Genomic DNA, 20,865 nt, shown 5'->3' on the forward strand with positions numbered 1-20,865 from the left:
ATTGTTTTAAAAATATCATTTCTAAACATAAAATAAAAAAAAAAAGATTTCTCGTACCAGTTTTAATAAATGTAACGAATTAGACGGGCTGAGACTTAACCTAATTTAATCTAATATTTAATTAATGCTGGTATTGAATAAAAATCCTTTATTCAATGGTAAAAATATATCTCACTCATTTACCCTCTGAGCGACAGAGACAGCATGACAAGTTTGACAAGTCATTGGAGGGAAAATAATAAAATGATTTTTTTTTTTAAATTTTATTTATTTAAATACACTTCAATCAACTATTCAATGACGTCACAGTTCCCATGTATTACAATTTTAATTTGATTGTGATGATTTTTTAAAAACTAATATTGTTCATAAGTGGCGTAGAAATAAAACGGCTACTTTAAACCTCTTCCATTTGGCTTCACAATGAGGTATTAGGTTAGAAAAATATATTCTCATACTAAATTTTTATTATTTTCAAATCAGTCGATTCACAATACAAAATAATATATATATTGATACAAATATAATTAATTTACGTATAAACAGAAATTAAGTTTATAATACTCTAAAAGACAGAACAAAATATATTCTGGAATGACGAAATAAATGGAATTTCTATTAGTACAATTTTATTTTATATATCTTTAAATACATTGTGTTTGTTGCTGAAGCTAGAGCCACGTTTTTAAAACTATCCAGCTCTGTACAATTAATAATATCTTGATTGTTAATTCTAAGCGACTTTTTTTCATATTAATGTATAAAAGTAACAATGACCACTAGCGACATCTACATTTTCGTTTGGAAGATCCACAGCTAATGTGTTTTAATCGGTGTGTATAAATGTATATGATTCCTAACAACAACAGCTATACCGTAACTATTTATTCGATGTCGATATTATTTCGAACTATGAGCAATAAAAGCATTACATCGCGTTAAATTAAACAAAACAAAATCAATATTAATAACCATCTAACATAATAATAAATAAATTAAATGTTCCGTAAGTATTGCATAACAACTTTCGTTTCAACGTAAAAATATGACACATTTTAATCGATAAAATTATATATTTTACAAAATTATATACAGAACGATTACAGCCTCGGCCGACTAAACGAATCCACGCCTTACCGCCTCGTGATAAGACTCATTTCACATTAGCGATGCTGGGCACACTGTAACAAGGTTGTGTCAGAGACAGTTTTGTATAAAATTCTTTTTTTATTCCCAATTACGTATCAACATATCTCTGCATATTTATATATATGTAAGTATATATCAGAAGTTTTCAAATATCTCTTCTATTACATTATCGTGAGCCATGATTCTGTTTAATAAATTAGTTAAGCATTGATATCATTATAAACTTAGTTTAACATTGTTTATCTCTCTCACCGCTAGGGCGGCGCCAGTAGCGCTCCGAACTGCATCAGGGCTTCCCTCAGGGCTGCCCCCGCCGCCCCCGCCCGCGCCCCGCCTGACAGACGGACGAGTGACGGATACACGCCTGTTATAAGATAACTTGTATAATGTTGATATTGGAAATAAGAAATTAGTCTCATTTACTTTTAAATCAATGATCATTCAAGGCGTTGTTATCTGCTTATAATGTATGCGTAGTCCAAGAAATATTTTAATATACTAATATATATAATATTATTTATATTATGTTTGTTACCGATAAGTTTCTCCCAGGCCGCCTCGTCGACTCTCCCTCGCGGCGCCCTCAACATAGCACCGGCTAGAGACGCCACCGCACGCAGGACGAACGACACCTCGGACACTTGTTGTCTGCAACGATATGATAACCTTATGATATGATATGATATGATATGATTCGTTCATGTGTCAAATTATCACATACAAATTTCCCTACGAAATTCAAATATTGAATTCTCTAACGTTTTAGTAGTTTCATAAATTTAATATATATTTTTTATTCCTACTCCAATATTCTTCTATACAATACTGAATTATGGACATAACAGTGAATTTACATCTGTTAAAACTATTATTATATCTTATATATATATATTATATATAATTCTCTACCTGGGTATAGGTTCCGTACTCTCCTCGTCTCTACTGTACTTCGCTATAACTTCCTGGAAGCGGTCCAGTAGAGGCATTATCGCCAGGGGATCGCTGTCGTCTAAAACAATGTACAATAAATTACTTATTGTTACTTGGGTGAATAATATTTATATTGTATATCAATTCTTATCTCATCAGATTTTTGAGAGTTTCAGAGACATTAACAATGTGTACATAAAAATAAACCTGGTGACCCACGGGTAGCTATACCATGATGTGTCACGTGACTCCATACAAAATAGTTGCAAATCTCTAATACTATATGACAATCACACATAATTTCAGTCATAAATTATAGTTAGTATATTATTTTAACGTCTGAGCTATATAACTGTGAAGTTACATAAAATTTTCGTTCAGTAGTTTTTGTGTAACGCAACAACATACATACATACTTTGATGTTTCTATGTAAGTATTGTATAAGTTTACTTTCAGCGGTGGTGAGTGTGTCCATGTCCTCCAGCATAGAGAACTGTAGCAGAGTCTCGAAACACGTTCTAGCAAACTCCTCTCTCTCCTTCAACTCTTGCTCGTTCTCTGTGGATATACATTAATATATATTCTGTACTTAAGGCAAAATTACAATATAGTATTCAGTATTATCAGCGAATGTGTTATAGAAATAAAAAAAAAGATTCTGTAAGGTCACACTATATCGAAACGAATGTTTTCTAAGTTGTTTCAGTGATGTAGACTGATAATTATATGTAAATATAGCACATTTTAAGCAATATATATAAAATGTGAAAGGTGGCAAAAGAGCAGACGGCCTACTTGATGGGCAGTAGTCACCGTCGCCCTTTGGACATCCGCAACATAGATGTCACGGATGCGTTGCCAACCTTACTTATTGAGGAAAAGGGAGGGGTGGGAATAAGGAAATGATAGGAAAGGTTGGGAACAGGTATAGTACAAAATTTTACATGTTGGTAAAAAAAAATTTACCAACATGTAAATTTTTCACTACTTTAAGTCAATTCAATGTTGCTTTAAGCCATATGTATTGTATTATACTAACGATCTCTAGTGAGTACAGTGTGAGGTCTGGTGTGATGCATGGAACCAGCCCTCACGAGCGCCAGCAGTCTTGTCGCCGGTCGCTGAGGAGGTCGCGGGATTCCTCGCAGCACTTCATCTCGGATCACACCCACCACCTCACAAGCCTGAGCGCTACCACCCACTCTGGAATTGATAAAACACCGTGTTTGACATATAAATATATATTGTAATTCTTAAAGAAACAATTTTTCAGCTATTAAGTCAGTTTAAGCAATTGTTTCGTGATGAAGTTAAAATTCACATAGTATATACATATATAGAGAGAGTGTCATTATTTTCTATAAGTATTTACAAACTCACGGCGGTTCGAACATGAATGTCTCCAGTACTTCGGGCAGCATCTCCCAGAACTCGCTGTAATCGTCTGGATGCTCTCGCGCTAGAGGCAGCCCCGTCGCTAGCACCTGTGATTATTAAATAGCAATAACACAATCCCACATCATTGACCATTATATTGTAAGGCGTTGTGGATATTAGTGTCATCACCTGTAACAAGAGGGCGGTGGTGTGCGCGGGCTCGTCCCCTCCCTCTCTGTCTCGCTCGTTGCGGCGTCGTTCCGGACACAGGCGGACAGCCGAGTGTAGCGCCTGTGTTATACATGTAAGGAATATATTTAAAAGCCAGCATACCCTCCAATAGAGACGACAGGAAAGTATTACACCAGTGTCACTAAGTTTGTGTTTATGTTTACAGATCCGTATCTTTTAAATAACAACTGAATAAAATATAACAATAAATAATAATTGCCAGCGTATGGGTTCATGTGTGTATGTGTGTGTGCATATGCGTGCGTGCGTCTGTGTGTCGGTCGTTTCCACCTTCATGAGTGTAGGCAGTTGGTGCGCGCTGGGAGCGGGCGCCGCTCGGTACAGGTTGGCGGCCGCGGCCAGGCAGCGCACGGCCGCGGAGGGCTGCTCGGAGGCGGCGGCCGCGAGACACGTCAGGGCACCGAACATAGCTGGCAGTAACTCGTGCCGGACCAAAGCTTCCTGGGGACGTGTAGGATATCGTTGTGACTATGAAATTAAATCTTTGGAAGTGATGAGAAGGATCGAAATCTGGTTTTAGAAAATATAAGCCAAGTAATAATTGATCGTTATCCACTGTACGTGTCCTTGGGGTGGGGCGCGTCACTTCACAGCGTACAATAATTCGTATTGACTACGTATCAACACGCTCCATGTATTTGTAACATACATAGAGTAACTCTGCCTGTGATTTTAATGTACCTTATGCACTGTGTCGAGACAGTGTAACGCGTGTAGACTGACTGGTGCTGCGGCCCCGATGCTGTCCAGGGCGGAGGCCGAGGGCTCCACACTGCACACCGTGGACAAACACGATCCCAGCTTCTCAACGTCCGCGGCCGTGAATCTGTATAACAAAATATTGTATAAATATACGTTAAAATGTCGCAAACATTATACCATATGTCGAAGTTTTTGATTTGGTCTCATATAAAATTAAATGCATACAAAAATTCGAAAACAGTCTTCTATACGTATCATCATCATTATCATCAGCCCATCGGAGCCCACTGCTGTGCAAAGGCCTCTTCTTACATGGAGAAGGTTAGAGAATTAATCACCACGCTTGCTCAAGACGGGTTGGCGATTTCAATCTTATAATTTGAATGTATAAGACCAGGTTTCCTCACGATGTTCTCCTTCACCGTCCGTCAGTGGTGTCTAAACACTCTTAGAAAGTACATATGACTCGGAAAAGATCAGGTTTCGAACCCGCGCCCTCACTCATGATTATGGTTAAAAGTATTTAGTTGACATAAATTAAAACTCGAAGTAAAACCGAAAATATTAGTTTTATTCCCATGAATACTCGCTGAAGCGTCAGATAATTGAGCAGTGATAGTTTTAAATATTCCTTGTTATAATAAAAGTACTCACGTGGGTCGTATGTGTTGGAAGATGAGGGGGAAGATCTGAACCAGGGTGGTGAGGAAGTTCAGCGACGGTGAGAACAGCTCCGCGGGCTTGTCGTCCGCACACCCTGTATAATGCGAACTTTATATTAATAAATCTTATAAACACTGGTCATATATTCACACATGAAAACTTATAATATTCTTATTTCAAATAAAATTATATGTCCCAAAGTAACTCGTCTCTATTAGGGACTTTATTTTAACTAAGTTCACTGATTAGTCATTTTTATAAAATCCTTATTACAATGTATTTAACATTACAACAAATTTTAGATAATGATTGAAATTATATTCCAGTGGATGGAATACAAAAATCATCTGTTCGGATGGGAATTGAACCTGCGACCTGCGACCTGCCTTTGGGACATCGGAACACTAATGCTTTTGCTCCTGTTCCTAGTGTGATCACAATTTAAACGTCTTTTATATCCTATATCATACCAGGTGGAGTCGCGAGCCCCGTGGCGATGGCCGTCCAGGCGTTCCAGGCGGCCGACCACACGCGGCGCGGGACCTCGCCCTCCGCTCGACCTGCAGCCGACACCACCTCCTGGAACGACTTGAGAGCCGCCACCGACACCTGGAACAACGAAAAAGTGATGTGCTTATATTACTTTTAAATAAATTATTCGTAGAGTCTGCTCTCCCTTAACACAACCAAGTGAGAGAGCATTTTTAATGATAGAGTTATACATATCGGGATATTACTAAATAAGTGATATATTCTATGAAATTATTAATGACAATAGTCTTGTATTTGATACAGCGAAACTCAAATACTATAATACCTCGTGACTTCGTCTGAGCGCGAAATCTGTGATGTAGTCTAGTAGAGCGACCCACGAGCGGATAAAGTCACCAACAGTCATTAACAGCTGGAACCTGGAGTGGAACACGCGGGACACCCCGGACAACGTCAACACCTGGAAACACAGGTGTTGGAATATAACTTCACTTCACTTCGATACACGGAATCCAGGGACAGTTTTAGCAAGAACATATTAATTTTTAATATTAGTTTCATAGCAACGAATACGATAGTCTTTGAGGTCACTAAACGATTCTAAGTTCCATGTCCAGTTATCTCCCACCTGTGTCTCCGCCCACTGTTTCTGCGCGGTGTTCCTGGTGTGGTGTATGAGGATGTGTTCCCCCGTGTCCACCTTCTCCGAGCTGGCCACGTCCGAGTGCCTCCGGACCTGGTCCAACATGGGGAACAGCACGGCCAAGAGTGATCGCCAGGCGGGCCGGCCCAGCAGGGACCCGTGAGCACCGATACAGCTGAACAGGGTCTGGCTGGCGGCGCGGCGGACCGGGGCCCGGGCCTCCGTGCACAGCTCACCTGGATATACAGAACCAGTCATGAATAATATACATATGGACTGTTACATAAGATGCATTATAAAACAAGCTTTATTATGGTGCATTTAGTGAAGTGTTTACTTTGGCAATAAGTTTATTAATATGAACTGAGTCAGTTATTAATAGCCGAGTCTCACTGAGTCGTATGTAGAGACACATCCACAGTCGATCCAGAGGCGGAAGGTCGGGTTGGACATCCGGCACCGACTCGTTGACCAGCGCCGCTGACAGCTTGTCGCGGTTGTGGTACAAGTAGTCCGAGATGTTCCACTGGAAGCGAGAACAGAATTAGTTAGAAAATTATTATAATTCAATACATTATTGAGAAAATGACGGCCAAGAAATATATTGTCTCCTACATTGAAGTGTTAGAATTAAAGAATAATTTCAATAGAAATTTATAACCTTTCTTTGACCTTCAAAGATGATAGAAAAACCATTTTAACACCTCATCTTGTATATGAGTCGTGATGACCAGTGACCGTCTATGAACTATTTGCACTTTTACCATCCAAAAACAAGAAAGAAAAACTAATCTGATTGACTACCCACCATCAGTCCTACAGCTGTGAGACTGATATTCAATTCTTTGGTCTGTCTGGCGAAGGCGGCCGCAGCGGCCAGCACTCGTCGGAGACACCTGGGACCTGCACATCCCAGGAGGTCACCCGCCACCAGCTGGGCGCATTGGAACGCTGAGCGCACAAGTTGCTCACTGGGGAGAGGCGAGAGGGGAAGGGGTGAAGCAGATTTTAATATATACACTTACATATATAACTATATATATGTATATATATATATATATATATATATATATATATTATGTGTGGCATCGAGCACAATATTGTCATGCTCATGTAAAAGAAGGAAATTCACTTCACTTTACCTGTGATGGTCGCCGATAGCCGATATGATCTCCATCATGAGCGGCCAGGCGGCTCCCAGCTGGTCGCCCCTGGAGTGGAGCAGTCTCGCAGCACACTCCAGCTGTCTGGCTCTCACGTCACAGTGACGAACGGAGCACAGCTCTCCCAGAGGTTCTAGCACCAGGCGCTCACGGGCCTGGAAGCATACACCAGCAAATCAAGATAGGATTTTAGCGCAAACTATCATCGTCACCTACACTCAGGTTTGCATTGATTTTCAACAACTTGTGTTCGCACTTTTACTTTGGTAAACCACAACATCTCTTTTTTCTGAAGATAGCATAAGATTCACTTGATTGTCTACTGAGGGCGGAACTACAAGTAAGCCTTAATTCTTATTAGGATTTGGGAAGAAAGGGGAAAAATTATAATAGGAAAAGAGATGAAATAGGAGGGAGGAGGAATAATGGAATTCCTTATAGATAAAGAACCCCCCCCCTTTTCCATTTACCGATAGAAATTAAATAGGAGTGTCTTCTTGTTGAATTCCTGAGAGTATTTATTTTTCCTCTTAAGAAGCTATTTACATGTAGACTTTACCACCTGTCTTGACTCATACCTCAGTGACGAGTTCAGGATGGTTGTGATGGTATTGGAAGGCCGCTTGCACCAGGTAGGTGATGGCCTCCACCCCCCACTCCCGCATCCTAATGTGAGGGTGCTGGCAGACCTGGAACAATTATTTATATAGGAACTACATAGTAACTTGTGACTGAGTTATTTCCATTTAATTCCTCTTCTAAAGATTTTATTTAGTCTATTTTCATATATCACATAATATTCATTACAAATAAAACGGTGACTTCCAAATATTTGATTTTTAAATGTAGAAGCTTTTTTAATTTATAAGTAGTGTACAGCTTCTGGTCATGTTTTGACAACAGTCAACTTTCTGACATATAATAATGGAATAGAGTAGCCTATGTAACATTTAACACACACACACACACACACAAACACACACACACACACACACACATATATATATATAAATTCTTACCTCCAGGAGGTGATTCGTGATGGGTCTCCACATGACCTCTATGCGGTGCATGTTGGCTAGACCCGTCTCCAACAATTTGGCCACAGCGAAGAGGGACGGCTCCTGGGGACACAACAATGCTTATATGATGGTGACTTCATATGGCATGACTGGATCTTATGTTATATATAAATGCTCTAGGTTCATATTTAACTCTAAGTTTATAAAACAGTTTAGAGAACATTACTTTTTGATTATGTTTAAGTTTATAGTAATATATACAGAATAAAAATATAAGACAGGTACAAATGCTGGTTATTTACATATAATATCGTTCTTATTGATTTCACCAAAGAAATTTTGTCCTACACGAACAGGTCCTAAAAAGTTGTCGATAATTCGTTGGTAACAATTCATAGAACGAAACGATCCCAAGCAATATCCAATAAACATACTTTTAAATTAATTCTTTACAACCTAATAGCTACTAAACAGCTAATAAAGTGAATTATATTATAACTGACCCTATTAGAATAAGCCAACTCCATCGCCTCGTTGGACAGCTTGCATAAGGCGTCGATCAGATGATGAAGGGCCACGTCATCCAAGTTCTTGGACGCTTCGAAAACACGTGACAACATGGCCGACAACGCTGAGGACATTATAAAACACAGATAATAAAATATTCACACACACAACATGCACAAGCGGGAGTCATACCAAAATTATCATTGCATCTTACATACGCTGTGTCTGAACTCTGAAGCATTCCATTACATATATATATATAGCTACATAGTGATCGTTTTACGATAGGTTTGTATAACAAAGTTGCGTTGCGACAACAAAATGTGCGATTATAAAACACGGCCAGCAAGCGCCATCCCAACGCGGCGGACAGAAGCTAGTTAGAAAAAACGACTCTATATCAACGGCATAAAGTTGACTTTACAAACATCCCAAACGACCCGATTCCATGTCTATTTGGAATGTATCTGTATATAAAGCTGTGCACACATTCCAAATAGACATAAAATATTAGAACTCATTGTTGTACCGCTCATCACACCCAGCGACTCCGCCACGGGGACTTGCTGACCTGAAAATAACATTATTATAACACGCTCAAGTATAAACATATCATAGCTCCTTGTATATATCAAGCTTTATCGAAAGATTTTATCTATGAGCAAACATCAAAGCCAAACTATAATCCAGTTAAAGTGATGAATTCTACATGACATGATTGTTTTCAACTCTATTTCTTTGCCCATAAGGTCGATTCTTACCCGGCAGATCGGCCATGACCGCGGACGTGCTCATGACAGCGTTGGCGTCAGCGCTCGCCCGACTCGCCTTCATACTGCCGCCGGTAGACGGCTTCAGACCCAGGATCCACACCTAACCAACATCATGTACTATATAAGACAAGTCTTATACAAAAATTAATCTTCATTAATCAATTAATTCTATGCCATCTACCGGGGAAATATCGACTTGTGTGTTACAAAAGCTTTTAACCTGCAGGGTCTCTTAAATAAAAATTAACTCTTCAGTTTTTTGATTTGTTACACAGCATGTTACGAATGATGTCCTTGCGGTCATTCAACTATATGTAACAGTGCTGCTCCTAACCAGATGCTGCAGCGTGGTCAGCACCGGCAGCCAGGCGTGCTGCAGGGCGTCCCCGTCCCGGGCGGCAGCTGTCAACAGTGCTCTCAGGGCGGACACGTGGCGTGACGTCACCATCACAAACGACTGCTGCTGACCTGAGGGTGGGCAGAAAGAACATGAACTTATACAGGGCGTGCAAGTTATGAAAATAGATTACAGAACATTTGAATTTAATTCATAACACATTGAGATTATTTAATATAAATTTACACCCACTATAGTCTTTTCCGAAAGAAGGATACTTGAGTGAGATTGCCAAAGACATCACTTAAAGTAAGCAAAATAAACATTTAATACGTCTAAGTACAAAACGTCACAGATTAAGAAACCAAAGGTAATAATTGGAATCTGTTCATGAGCTGACAGGAGGTTAAACGATAGTACAGGGCCGGTTACCTCATATTTTGTCAAAAAAATTGTCTCGATTAATATTAACAGAGTACTGTCTTTAATGAAGTCAGTGTCAAATATAATATTTAAAACATGCGGATCTGTAGGCACTTGAGTGCTATTAACAAATTGCAGTTACACTGCTATATTGTTAGAGAAGTCAACTAAAGGCAGCGGTATTTATATACAGATGATATTAACTACTATTTCAAGAAGTACACTAGTTTAGATTTATCTAATAAGACTGTTTGTTCTAAGAAATATAAATTTTTGTCTGTCTGTCTATCAATACGTTATAGTCTTCATTGCTTGATTGTAAAACTATATTATAACCAAAGTGATTGTGAAATCTATGTCTAAAACAATAAGACTGTTATTAAAGCGTCAAGGCAATTACTACTATGTCTAGAACTGAGAAAATAATAGATAATCCAGTTCTGAACCAGCGACGTTGTACATTCAGCACAAATATATCACTTACTATGATTTAAATGTACCATGCGATATTTATGTCTCAGTGGTCTTACTTGTTAGAAATAAGAGCTATATTCCCATCACATGTTGAACTATTCAAACAAATTCTCTTGCCCACACATACATTAGTGTTCCCATAAAAACGTGCAAAGCAGAAACTTTACCATATAAAAACATAACAAATATACAGGAAAATGTTGCATTTATCAGTCTACCCTCCATACAGCTCAGACACAACTGTATACAGTCATTATCTTTCTCATGACATTCTCTTTTATCATCAAAATATATTTTAGGACTCTCCTCATCTTAAATTTTGTCACAAATATTTAAAATGGAAGAGTCTCTCATCAGACTCATTATTTGTTTATTTCTTGTCGTTGAGTTAAACAGTTGTGTTTTGATTTAAAATCTTTGTCTTTAACTTTCAACACTTTAATTTTTAATAAACATTTTTTATAGAACCCAAAGCAACTGTGAGAGCATTAACACAAGAACCGAACAAACCACCGTGAAGCGTGAGCGAACCGAATACACCCTATACAAATTCACTAACTGTCACCTGTCGGCTGCGAGCACGGAAGCGGGGTGCCGACCCACACCACGTGGTGTCTTAGGTCCGGGGCGGGGGCTGGGGGTCGGGCCCCGGGCCAGGGACACGCCAGGGCGGCCAGAGCGCCCAGGACAGGGACACAGTACTGCGCGGGCAGCGCACACCGACACAATGCGCCCACGCATGCGTCACGCGCGTTGGTCACGCCCATCTGAAATGGAAGGGGAAGTTATTACTTTTATTTTATGTTACATGTAATAATTAATACTACTTATAGCTATTCTGTGTCTTGATTTAAAGTTTTTTTTACAATATATTGCTAGCATTTTTGATGGCATATATATTTTATTACCATAAATATAAAAAAATTTGATGAAAATTTTTCCGTATTAAAAAGCTCGGAACAAAGAAAATAGTTTCCCAATTTGGAATGAATACGACTGTCATTTCTGTAAAGTAAAGATTGCGATATGAGTGACACATGTCGGAGCCCTACCTTCCCACTAACTCTAGCCAGGGTCTGCACGGCTCGCAGCACGTGCTCCAACTCCCCGATGCTGGCCTCCGCTAGCACCGACAGTCCCCACACTAGACCACACCACGATGACTTGATCAGCTACGCAAAAATAATTAATAAACCACTTAACAAACCAAAGAAATTTAACCAAATTTGCATCAATATTTAAAGGAATTAAAATGTGACGATGCTAAAGATTTTCTTGTTCGCTATAAACAAAAATAAACCCATACTTTCTTGTAATTGTTATTTTTGTATAAAAATCTCGATTGGGCCTAGACGAGATACTTGTTACATAAAATCCTATTCCACAGGCTGACTGAAATAATTTTATGGAAGCGAGTCGGGTCATTTCCGACCCCTGATATATATTCTCGGACTATTAAACACGCCACACCGGATGTTGTAAGACATGCTCTATAAATTTTATTCCAAACACATGCACTATCAGATAAATTAAAAATCTATTGTTTAACTTCATCATAGACGTGTCGTGTGAGTGACGTCACACATACCTGTAGTTTCAGCTGTCTCTCCCTGTCCTCGTCGTCTGGTTGTATTTTCATCACGTTAGAGTTTTGGTCCGCGGTAGAATGACCGTTGTTGGTTAACTCCTTGGTGTCCGCTTTACTATTACTATCTATAATAAATATAAGACATAAGAAACATATATATATATATATATATATATATATATATATATATATATATTTATATCATTAAAAGCTTACCTTTCATATTATTATTAGTCGTCCTATTAGAATTAACCTCTTTCTCGTCGTCGTTCTGTGTATCGTCGTAGAGTTCTTGAAGTCTAAGGGAATGAAAAAAAAATATTCAAATATTACAACGATTGTATAATAATATTTTTTCTTGTGAGTTCATTGTGCCGGTGTGAATAATTTATATGTAATACATTATTAACGTTTGTAGATATACTATATATCAAGCCACAACTATCTTGAAAATCTCACCTAAAGTACTCCTCTCCCTCGATGGTGATAGCTATGGAACGTATTATCTCGACGAGGCAGGCGTAAGCGACCGAGATGCCGTAGCCTTCCTGGATGCTGGGCGCCTCCGTCCTGTCCAACATCTCTATACTGCAAAAAAGCAAAATATCCCGCATGATGAATGGGACTACCAATCCCACTGTTAAATGAGAAAAGTTGTGATGGTTTAAAATGTTTGCTGATGTTCCAGGCAGAAAATATTAAACAGATTTTGATTAGACTTTCAAGAGATGTAGCTTACAAAGTTATATAGTTTGTAATCTATTCAAAAAATCCCTGAAACATTCTGAGGAACACAGCTTTATTTCGTATTGAATCACATGTCACAGACTATAAACAGCGCTTGTCAGTTGGTAACCAAAAGTACACTACAATTTTATATCCGAAGCCAATTCGGAGCTCCAAATAGACGAAGTCGCAAAAACAACTAATCATATAAAAATATGTCCTCACTATACAGATTTCGCTACGCCCGGTTCGAAGGTCACACACAGCGGCAACCAGACTCCCTTCCAGTAGAAACCAGCCTGTTGAGGGATACTCGATGAGCCTGGAATGAAACAAAAAGAATGACAATCTAATCTATACGGTCTAGACTCGATGTGTCAATGGAGAAGATATTTGGCTTGTTGGTTATTTTTTGTCTTATAGGACTGTATGAGACTCGACGAGATCCGAGTAGGTGTTTCGTTTTTCTTTTATTGCCTTTTATTCTCTTTAAGTTCTATTGTTTGATTGACATTGAATTTTGGAGGCATTTTTTATTTGACATCGATATAGTTTGAGTAGGCTTTTTTTTTCGATATGAGAAACTTGTAAAGAAATCAGACATTAACAAAGAGGGTTTTGTTAAATCTAGTTTGTAAATAATAATAATTTAAACTAGTATTCTATCAATTTCTTTGTGTTTCAGAAAATGAGCCAACAGGCAGTCCACTTGGTGAGTTCTTAGTATTGAAGCTATTGAAATAATTTAATATGTGTAGGAAAATTAGAGTTTGTTAGGCCGGAGTTATGGAAAATGGTGGAAGTAAAAACGTATTTTTCTTGTTCTTTCAAAGGAATAAATACATTTCTATATTCATAATCCGCTAACTTCATATCCAGAAAATATTAGGCGGTTAACATGGTCGTTAGAGAAACCATGACATCTTGAATGTATCTTCCATTTTCTCCTTCTGTTTCCCGGAAAACATGTAAAACCTTTAATTCATAGAGCCTAGAAGAAGGTCCAAACACGGCAACTTCGTTCGTTGCACCCGTCGCTACACGCCCGGCCTGTGCATGGAGCCGGTGGTGCCTGTGTGGAGCTTTGTGTTCCAGATTCAGAATTGCACGTACGTGCGAAGGTTATGCTGACATTAATAAGGCAGCGGTTAATCATATTAAACGATAGTTCCCGTTAAGCCTTCACCTGATAATGTATGAATTCGGTTAAAGCTCTTTGTTTGTCTCAAAGATGTTTCATCAAAAATAACCATATAAAATAAATGTGCTACAATTTTGAGAAAATACGTAAAGAAAATCTTCCAAGAAGTATAAGTAATTTAAAACCTTAAAGTTGTGGCAATTTAGGAAAGCTAATTCCAGCAGTAAACTTCAAAGCAGTAATGGACATCATCGTCCCTTGACGGTTACTTTTCCTCAGGTCAAGCTCAGGATTGTTGCTAGTCCTTAATTTTCTTATCACAATCCCAGTGAACGCCTCGGTTGTCCGGTGGACTGGCGTGGCAACAGGTTCGGTACGTACGAGGGCTGCATGCGTAAATGTCTGCCGCTCATCGAAATCTATCTGGAGATACTGACACAAGATCATAACAATGTGTCCAGTCTGCGCATCGGAAGATATTGGGGTATATTGTGCCAGTTGTTAGACGCAGGAAATTGATGTCACTTTCCTACTATAGTGTTATACGGAAATAGTGAAGCCCATGTGTTTACTATTCTAACAGATAAACGATACATAATTTTAATTATATATAAATTGGAAGACTTATACCATATGAGTTTATTTTGGTCCAAGGAATTTTCGGGCGTACAGACAACAGCAACAGGAAAATACCAGTATTATATAACTTTGAATTATTTTTCTCGATCCGTAGTTAGACTTTGAACCGTCTCGTACATTTTGTGAGTAGTAATACGGAATATCTCTCGATCAGGGTCGCCCATAGGACTTAGTGTGGATGAGCAATCCTTTTTGGATGAAGATGAAGACTATGAGGTATTACTACGTAAGGTGACCGTGGAAGGTCCACCTCCAGATCCGATGGATGACGACGCGGATCGTAAATTTCAGAACATACCGGATATAGACTATTATGATAATGAGGAGAGAAAGGATTACCTCGACGAGGATTTATTAAAAAACTAGAAAATCTAATATGGAATTTGTGGCGTGCATTTCACAGTTACTCTCATAGTTGCTTGAATACTGTTAACATACTAATATCTCACCTTTTTCTTCTAATAAAGGCAGTATATCATAAGCCAAAAATAAACCAAAAAAAAATATTATTCTTTTGGTAAAGATCAAAACTTTTTTGTTACTAGCATGGGTATAGAAAAAGGTCTGAATGTCAATTAATTAGGAAACTAAAGAAAAATAAATCATTTTTGCAACGAGGTCTAATATAAAGAGTTCTTATTAAAATCGGTTCCCAAAAGACATTGAATGAACAATCCCATGAAATATTGTCTAATGTTTTAATCTATTTTAAACATTGTTTCCACACAGGAATGGCAGTTTAGGCGGAGCAGAGGATGTAATTATAATGCCTAAGTCAGTGTATTGATTGTTACACATTATTTTCACATAACCTTGTTATTCTCTAAGTAAATATTTAGAATAACAGCGACTCTACCATGATTGACTTTTACTTACTTTATAAATGCCTTATAAAATACTGTTTTAACTGAGAGCGAAAGGATGCGTGTGGTCATCTATTACTACAACTAAGGAGATCACTATAAATAAATATTTTAGTCTAAAATCATCAAAAAAGTCAAATAATATATATATATATATATATATATATATATATATATATTAATCAGCTGATGCAGGAAGATGAGGGACATGTAACTTAAAGCCTCTCTCTAAGGTTATTACTTACAAGATGTTCCCATTGATTCTCTTATCAATTTAGTTTCTTTGTAAATATTTATATGAGAAGTAAACTTTATTGACTTAAACAGATTATAAATAAGAGGAATGACCTACCGGCTGAAGTATTGACCTGGGACGCCACGAACAGACTCTGCACATACGCTCCGAGAGCGTTCACTATGTCCTGAAACGCAACCGAGGTTAAAGCATCGCTATGAATCAAAGGCATCTTTTAAAGTTTCAATATGTTTTGCTTTACTTGAAATATATTGGTCGCGTGCGGCTTCATGTCGTAGCATTCGCAAAACGCTTTCAGTAGATCTGAAACCAGATTCACGTTTGAATTACTAAATACTTTACGGTCTTAGATAAATTATATCTCTAAAAAGTGATATTTAAATCATATAATGGACTTTTAAGTTTTGTTTCTTAGATACTGGGCCATTACCAAAAAAAATAATGTTTCTTAATTCCATATATACTTGGAAAGGCTTTAAGATAAAACAATTTTTGTAGACACTAAGTGTTCCATGACGTGTTTTTTTGGACGAACCAAGCGTTAACGAAGTCGCGGGTATCAGCTATTATATTCAAAGAATTCTTTTCAATCTACCCTACAATTGCTTTTCTATTACCATCATAACAAACTATACGTCTATATTCTGTTCACATTAGCTTTATTTCTGCCCCCCCCCTCTCTATCATAAAGTGTCATCAGTAAAAAATAAGCTCCACCCCCTTCCCCCTCCTTCCGTCTACAATAGTCCCTTTCCGAGTATCTATCAGTAGCATCTTATCCAGCTCCCCCTTGAGTTCCCCTCCCCTCTCACCAGGCTGTACGGTCATCCGATGTAGAACCTCCAGCGCCAGCGCCCTCTGCCATAGCGGCTTATCAGGATCAAGGAACTTGATGCTCAGGGATAAGAAGATCTCGCACTCGGTCATCTGGATAATGAAAAAATATTATATTAACATTTTTATACAGTTTGAAACCTTAAGTAAGACTCTTGATGGCACACGGTCATTGGCTGTAACTATCAGTATGGGTTTCATTCGACAGTTGTAATGTCGTATAAGTACTAACCAGTACGTCGTGATACTTATGTACGATGACCGACACGAGCCGCAGCAGTCGCATGGTCACCGGGAAATGAGGCCGCTCCGCCCCCGGGGCCGCGCCGCCGCCCGGAATGTGGGGAGACGGGAAGGCAGCCCTACGAACAGAAACATAGTGCACACATATCATGACATATATATACTAATATAATTTTTCATATAATAACTCGTCTCATTAACGTCTCCGAACATTAAACACAACTGTCAGTTGCTGGTGTCAACCTACAATGTAAGTATTGAAAGTATATAACATTATATATTCGAAAAATTATTTTTTCAATGTCATATGTTTGTTACTAGTAATATCGCCAAAGCTGAAAATAGTTTTGCACAACCTTAAATGAAAAGCAAGTGATTTTGGAGGAAATCTTAAAAATTCAAGATCCCAACACAGAAGTTGTAGAAGCCAGAGCAGCCTTTCCCAAAGCGAGACAACGTCTCCTTGTGGGAGTGGTAAGAGACCCAGAAAAACAAATAGGGGCGTTCGGTAGAAGCCTGGGGGGTGATTTGTAATATCACTTAACGAGGATGTCTTATAGTGGTTTTTCAGTAAGGTTGAAGGTAGGTGAAAGAATGGGAACGCAAAAAAATATTTATTCTCAAAGTGGGCAATAGACAAAATAAGTTTGGGAACCTCTGGTCTAGAGAATAAGAGGGTGTTAAATATAAATTGCCTTCACTTACCGGTACTTAACATTAGGCGAGAACAATCTTATAATTAATGCGCACACATGCTCCTTCAACAGGAAACGGAATTCTGAAATCTGGAATACCATATACATAGAAGTCATTTATATTACAGAAAAAATATTATTACAATTAGGGCACAAGTTTTAAACATACAGCCTACCTTAAAGAAAACATCAGAAAAATCTGTCAATACTGTATCAAGGAGCTCTAATCCGAAGGTCTTTGGTACATCTGATATTCCCACAAGCCAGTTAGCAGCGTCACCGTTTATCAATTGTATTATATCCTGTGAATATATACAAATAATGAAAAAAAAAAAAAATTACCCAAATATTATGGTTGCAGAAGTCAATACTTGTAATATAAGATATGCATCAACAGCACACGGTTTCAACTCTTTAGGCGCTTTGCTGTTTGCTTGTATTCTCACATCCGCTGGGTTTACTTTTAACGTTCCTGTAAAAAAAAATTACACTCATGTGTACATTGCTTTATTTTAGAAAATACTCCTTTTTACTTGTTACATGCAAGTTAACAATAATGTACCGTTAGCTTCCGCTAAAGCTCTTTCAAAGACAAGCGCTACAAGCTGTCGTACTGTGGCCACAGCGGCGTGACTTGTACTGATATCACGAGTCTCAGTAGTAGACACCATTCGTATACAGAGCACCATAGTCTAAAAAAATTTACAAATGTTTTTAATCACAGCTCTGTTAACAAAAACTAGAAAAAATATGAGAAATAAATAGCAAATATCTATTCTTATAAAACCTTTTCACAATATTTTCAAAAAAAAAAAAATTTATAATACACAAATTTTAAATATTGATCAATAGTTAATGGTCATACTTAAAAAGATCTCACATCAATTTCAGGAGTTGACGATTTGATTAGTCGACTGATAATAGAAGAATTTTCTATACTATGATTTTATGAGGTCTAACTGATACAACATAGTACTAAATGTTTTAGTTACAGCTATAAACATCACAATATAACACTCACCCTGGCCAAGGTGTCTCCGTGAACTAGATCGGAGGTTGTCATCAATAATGCGGCTGTTTGTAATAACTTTAATTCCAACATTCCCGAATGGCCGAGGTTGTACAGACAGTCCACTATGTGCCGAGCACCTTTTGCATCTATTCCCTGTTGGGCTATCAATCGCTGAATAGTTCCGAGGCAGAACTGAAATATATATGCAACATATATATATATTTACTACTTTCCAACATTCTCATAAAATACATAGATTTTTCATATCTTTATTGCATTATATTTAATTATTGACATTTTAAATAAAGAACAGCACTATATTTGTATACTTTGTAAGTTGTTATATAATAATTTAAAAACTAACTTCAATAAAGATATGTGACGATCTTAATTGATTTAACCTAATAAAATAAGCGGATTGATTGAGAAATTATCAACTTCCTTGTTAAATGATTGCCAAGTATTTAAAAAAAGTATTTATTATTTACTATATAATAAAAAATTACCTTAATAATCTTGACGTCTTTTGATTCACATCCTTGGACTAATGGATACAGGATTTGGTTCACAACACCATACAGCGAGGCTTGTGGATTATTTGATGCCAAAGCTAGTTTTTCTATGGCTTCATCACAAGCCTGAAAGATGAAAAATTTAAAGGGTGATCAGAAAAGATGTAATTCTCTATATTAGTTAAAAATAGACAAAAATAACAATGTAGAAAGCATTTTTGTGACGATAATGGTGTTTGTGTTAATTAACTTTTTGTCCGTTGATGATATTATTATAGAAATTTCATATTAATGTTAAAATCTTTTGGATATTTCTCCTAAAATTCAAAGTTAGAGAACATTGAACTTTGGAAAAATTTATAAGAAGGCACCTCTGATCTCAAATGCGGCTTGAATATATGAATATATGAGTTACAATAATTTCATTGGAAAAGTAATTTAAAATTAATATAATACAGATTATAATGTTGCAGACCCTATTAGTATCATATTGTTATTATTATAATAAAAATTCTATGTGAGTATATTCATTAAATTAAAATTGTGTCAACCTAAAAAATAATATTGAAAGACTGAAGTGATATAAAAACGATATTTTTTTGTTAAACAAATTTACTTTATTTTTCCTGTACTGGTATTTTTGGCAAGGTCAGTTAACCACTCTATTTTATTTACGTTGTAATATCATGATAACATATTCATTTGTGTTACAATTATTCTTTTGCGGTTGACCACTGGTATAATCATATGATATGGAAAAAATTATAGAAAATGTATAGTGCAAATATATGAAAAAAAATTAAGTTGCAAGGATTTTTTTGTGCTCGTATTGGTTATTGAAGGTGAAATAGTTTCCTTTTTACTGTTAATTATTACGGTAAGTACCTCTCTTATCTGAGGATATTTTTTCTTGGTTTCTAAGCTGAGAGTTTTGAAATCATTTTGTAAGACATCCATGAATTTCTTCGTGGAGTCATCGCCGGTAACAGCACTGACAAAAGCCATGTTTTTATATTTATTATGATATTTCTTTCACTTCATGTTTTTCGTAAAAGAGGCAAATTAAAATGTGCCATGTACACATAACACAATCGACATCACAAATCGGTTCAGAAATATTTCTTCATTATCTAAATGTCAACAATTTAATGTTAGCTTAAAAGAATGACATTTACATATTTTATTTGAATACAATGTCTATATTTTAAGTAATCAATCAATAATAATATATTAGTAATATTTAAAGAATTTTAAAAAGTTTAATTTTTATATAAATCTATTATTTCAATAGGGTATTTTCTGTTTTTGTCCAAAAGTATAGATTTCTAAACGTATAATACGTTACTTAACATATTTTACGGAAGATTATTTTACAAGAAACATTATGGATTTCTTTAATTTATGAAAGATATATTATATATATAAATGTAAAGTAATAGCAATTTGTAATT

The 20,865-nt window shown here is 37.0% G+C and overlaps 2 protein-coding genes across 4 annotated transcripts; one reads left to right on the forward strand and one right to left on the reverse strand.

Moving 5' to 3' along the window:
• Positions 1–449: 449 nt before the first annotated feature.
• LOC116775871 (protein MON2 homolog) lies at positions 450–20,545 on the reverse strand. 3 transcript variants are annotated; one of them, XM_061524322.1, is made up of 40 exons: positions 20,300–20,545; positions 19,409–19,540; positions 18,912–19,094; positions 18,453–18,582; positions 18,262–18,362; positions 18,067–18,192; positions 17,901–17,980; positions 17,185–17,314; positions 16,931–17,045; positions 16,360–16,421; positions 16,215–16,284; positions 13,445–13,541; positions 12,953–13,081; positions 12,710–12,792; positions 12,494–12,618; positions 11,958–12,077; positions 11,471–11,672; positions 10,006–10,139; positions 9,660–9,771; positions 9,428–9,469; positions 8,895–9,022; positions 8,392–8,493; positions 7,951–8,061; positions 7,352–7,527; positions 7,018–7,180; positions 6,603–6,735; positions 6,195–6,445; positions 5,892–6,026; positions 5,545–5,683; positions 5,066–5,168; positions 4,391–4,535; positions 3,980–4,150; positions 3,647–3,748; positions 3,461–3,564; positions 3,120–3,283; positions 2,531–2,638; positions 2,059–2,158; positions 1,685–1,797; positions 1,402–1,513; positions 450–1,181 (listed from the first exon to the last, which is right to left on the reverse strand). In XM_061524322.1, exons 1-39 carry the CDS (start codon positions 20,417–20,419, stop codon positions 1,404–1,406), a joined length of 4,851 nt encoding a protein of 1,616 aa, XP_061380306.1. In that variant the 5' UTR covers positions 20,420–20,545; the 3' UTR covers positions 450–1,181; positions 1,402–1,403. The 3 variants fall into 3 exon arrangements, with proteins under 3 accessions (XP_061380306.1, XP_061380305.1, XP_061380307.1); XM_061524321.1 differs by having other exon boundaries at positions 11,465–11,672; XM_061524323.1 differs by lacking the exon at positions 9,428–9,469 and having other exon boundaries at positions 11,465–11,672; positions 20,300–20,544.
• Positions 13,569–15,491, forward strand: LOC133319502 (uncharacterized). The gene is made up of 5 exons (XM_061524324.1): positions 13,569–13,669; positions 13,905–13,931; positions 14,208–14,328; positions 14,690–14,844; positions 15,154–15,491. Exons 1-5 carry the CDS (start codon positions 13,600–13,602, stop codon positions 15,363–15,365), a joined length of 585 nt encoding a protein of 194 aa, XP_061380308.1. The 5' UTR covers positions 13,569–13,599; the 3' UTR covers positions 15,366–15,491.
• Positions 20,546–20,865: the final 320 nt, after the last annotated feature.

This window comes from Danaus plexippus, chromosome 24 (genome assembly GCF_018135715.1).
Source record: "Danaus plexippus chromosome 24, MEX_DaPlex, whole genome shotgun sequence".
Lineage (NCBI taxonomy): Eukaryota > Metazoa > Arthropoda > Insecta > Lepidoptera > Nymphalidae > Danaus > Danaus plexippus.

Bases quoted from the DNA above. Each gene is read 5' to 3' on its own strand.
- LOC133319502 (XM_061524324.1), top strand. From the start codon at position 13,600: ATGGAGAAGATATTTGGCTTGTTGGTTATTTTTTGTCTTATAGGACTG. The intron at 13,670-13,904 runs GTAGGTGTTTCG...TTTGTGTTTCAG, and splicing joins TGAGACTCGACGAGATCCGA to AAAATGAGCCAACAGGCAGT. The intron at 13,932-14,207 runs GTGAGTTCTTAG...TTTAATTCATAG, and splicing joins GCCAACAGGCAGTCCACTTG to AGCCTAGAAGAAGGTCCAAA.
- LOC116775871 (XM_061524321.1), bottom strand. From the start codon at position 20,419: ATGGCTTTTGTCAGTGCTGTTACCGGCGATGACTCCACGAAGAAATTC. The intron at 18,193-18,261 runs GTATTGACTTCT...ATATATTCACAG, and splicing joins ATGCATATCTTATATTACAA to GATATAATACAATTGATAAA. The intron at 5,684-5,891 runs GTATTATAGTAT...TCGTTGTTCCAG, and splicing joins CGCTCAGACGAAGTCACGAG to GTGTCGGTGGCGGCTCTCAA.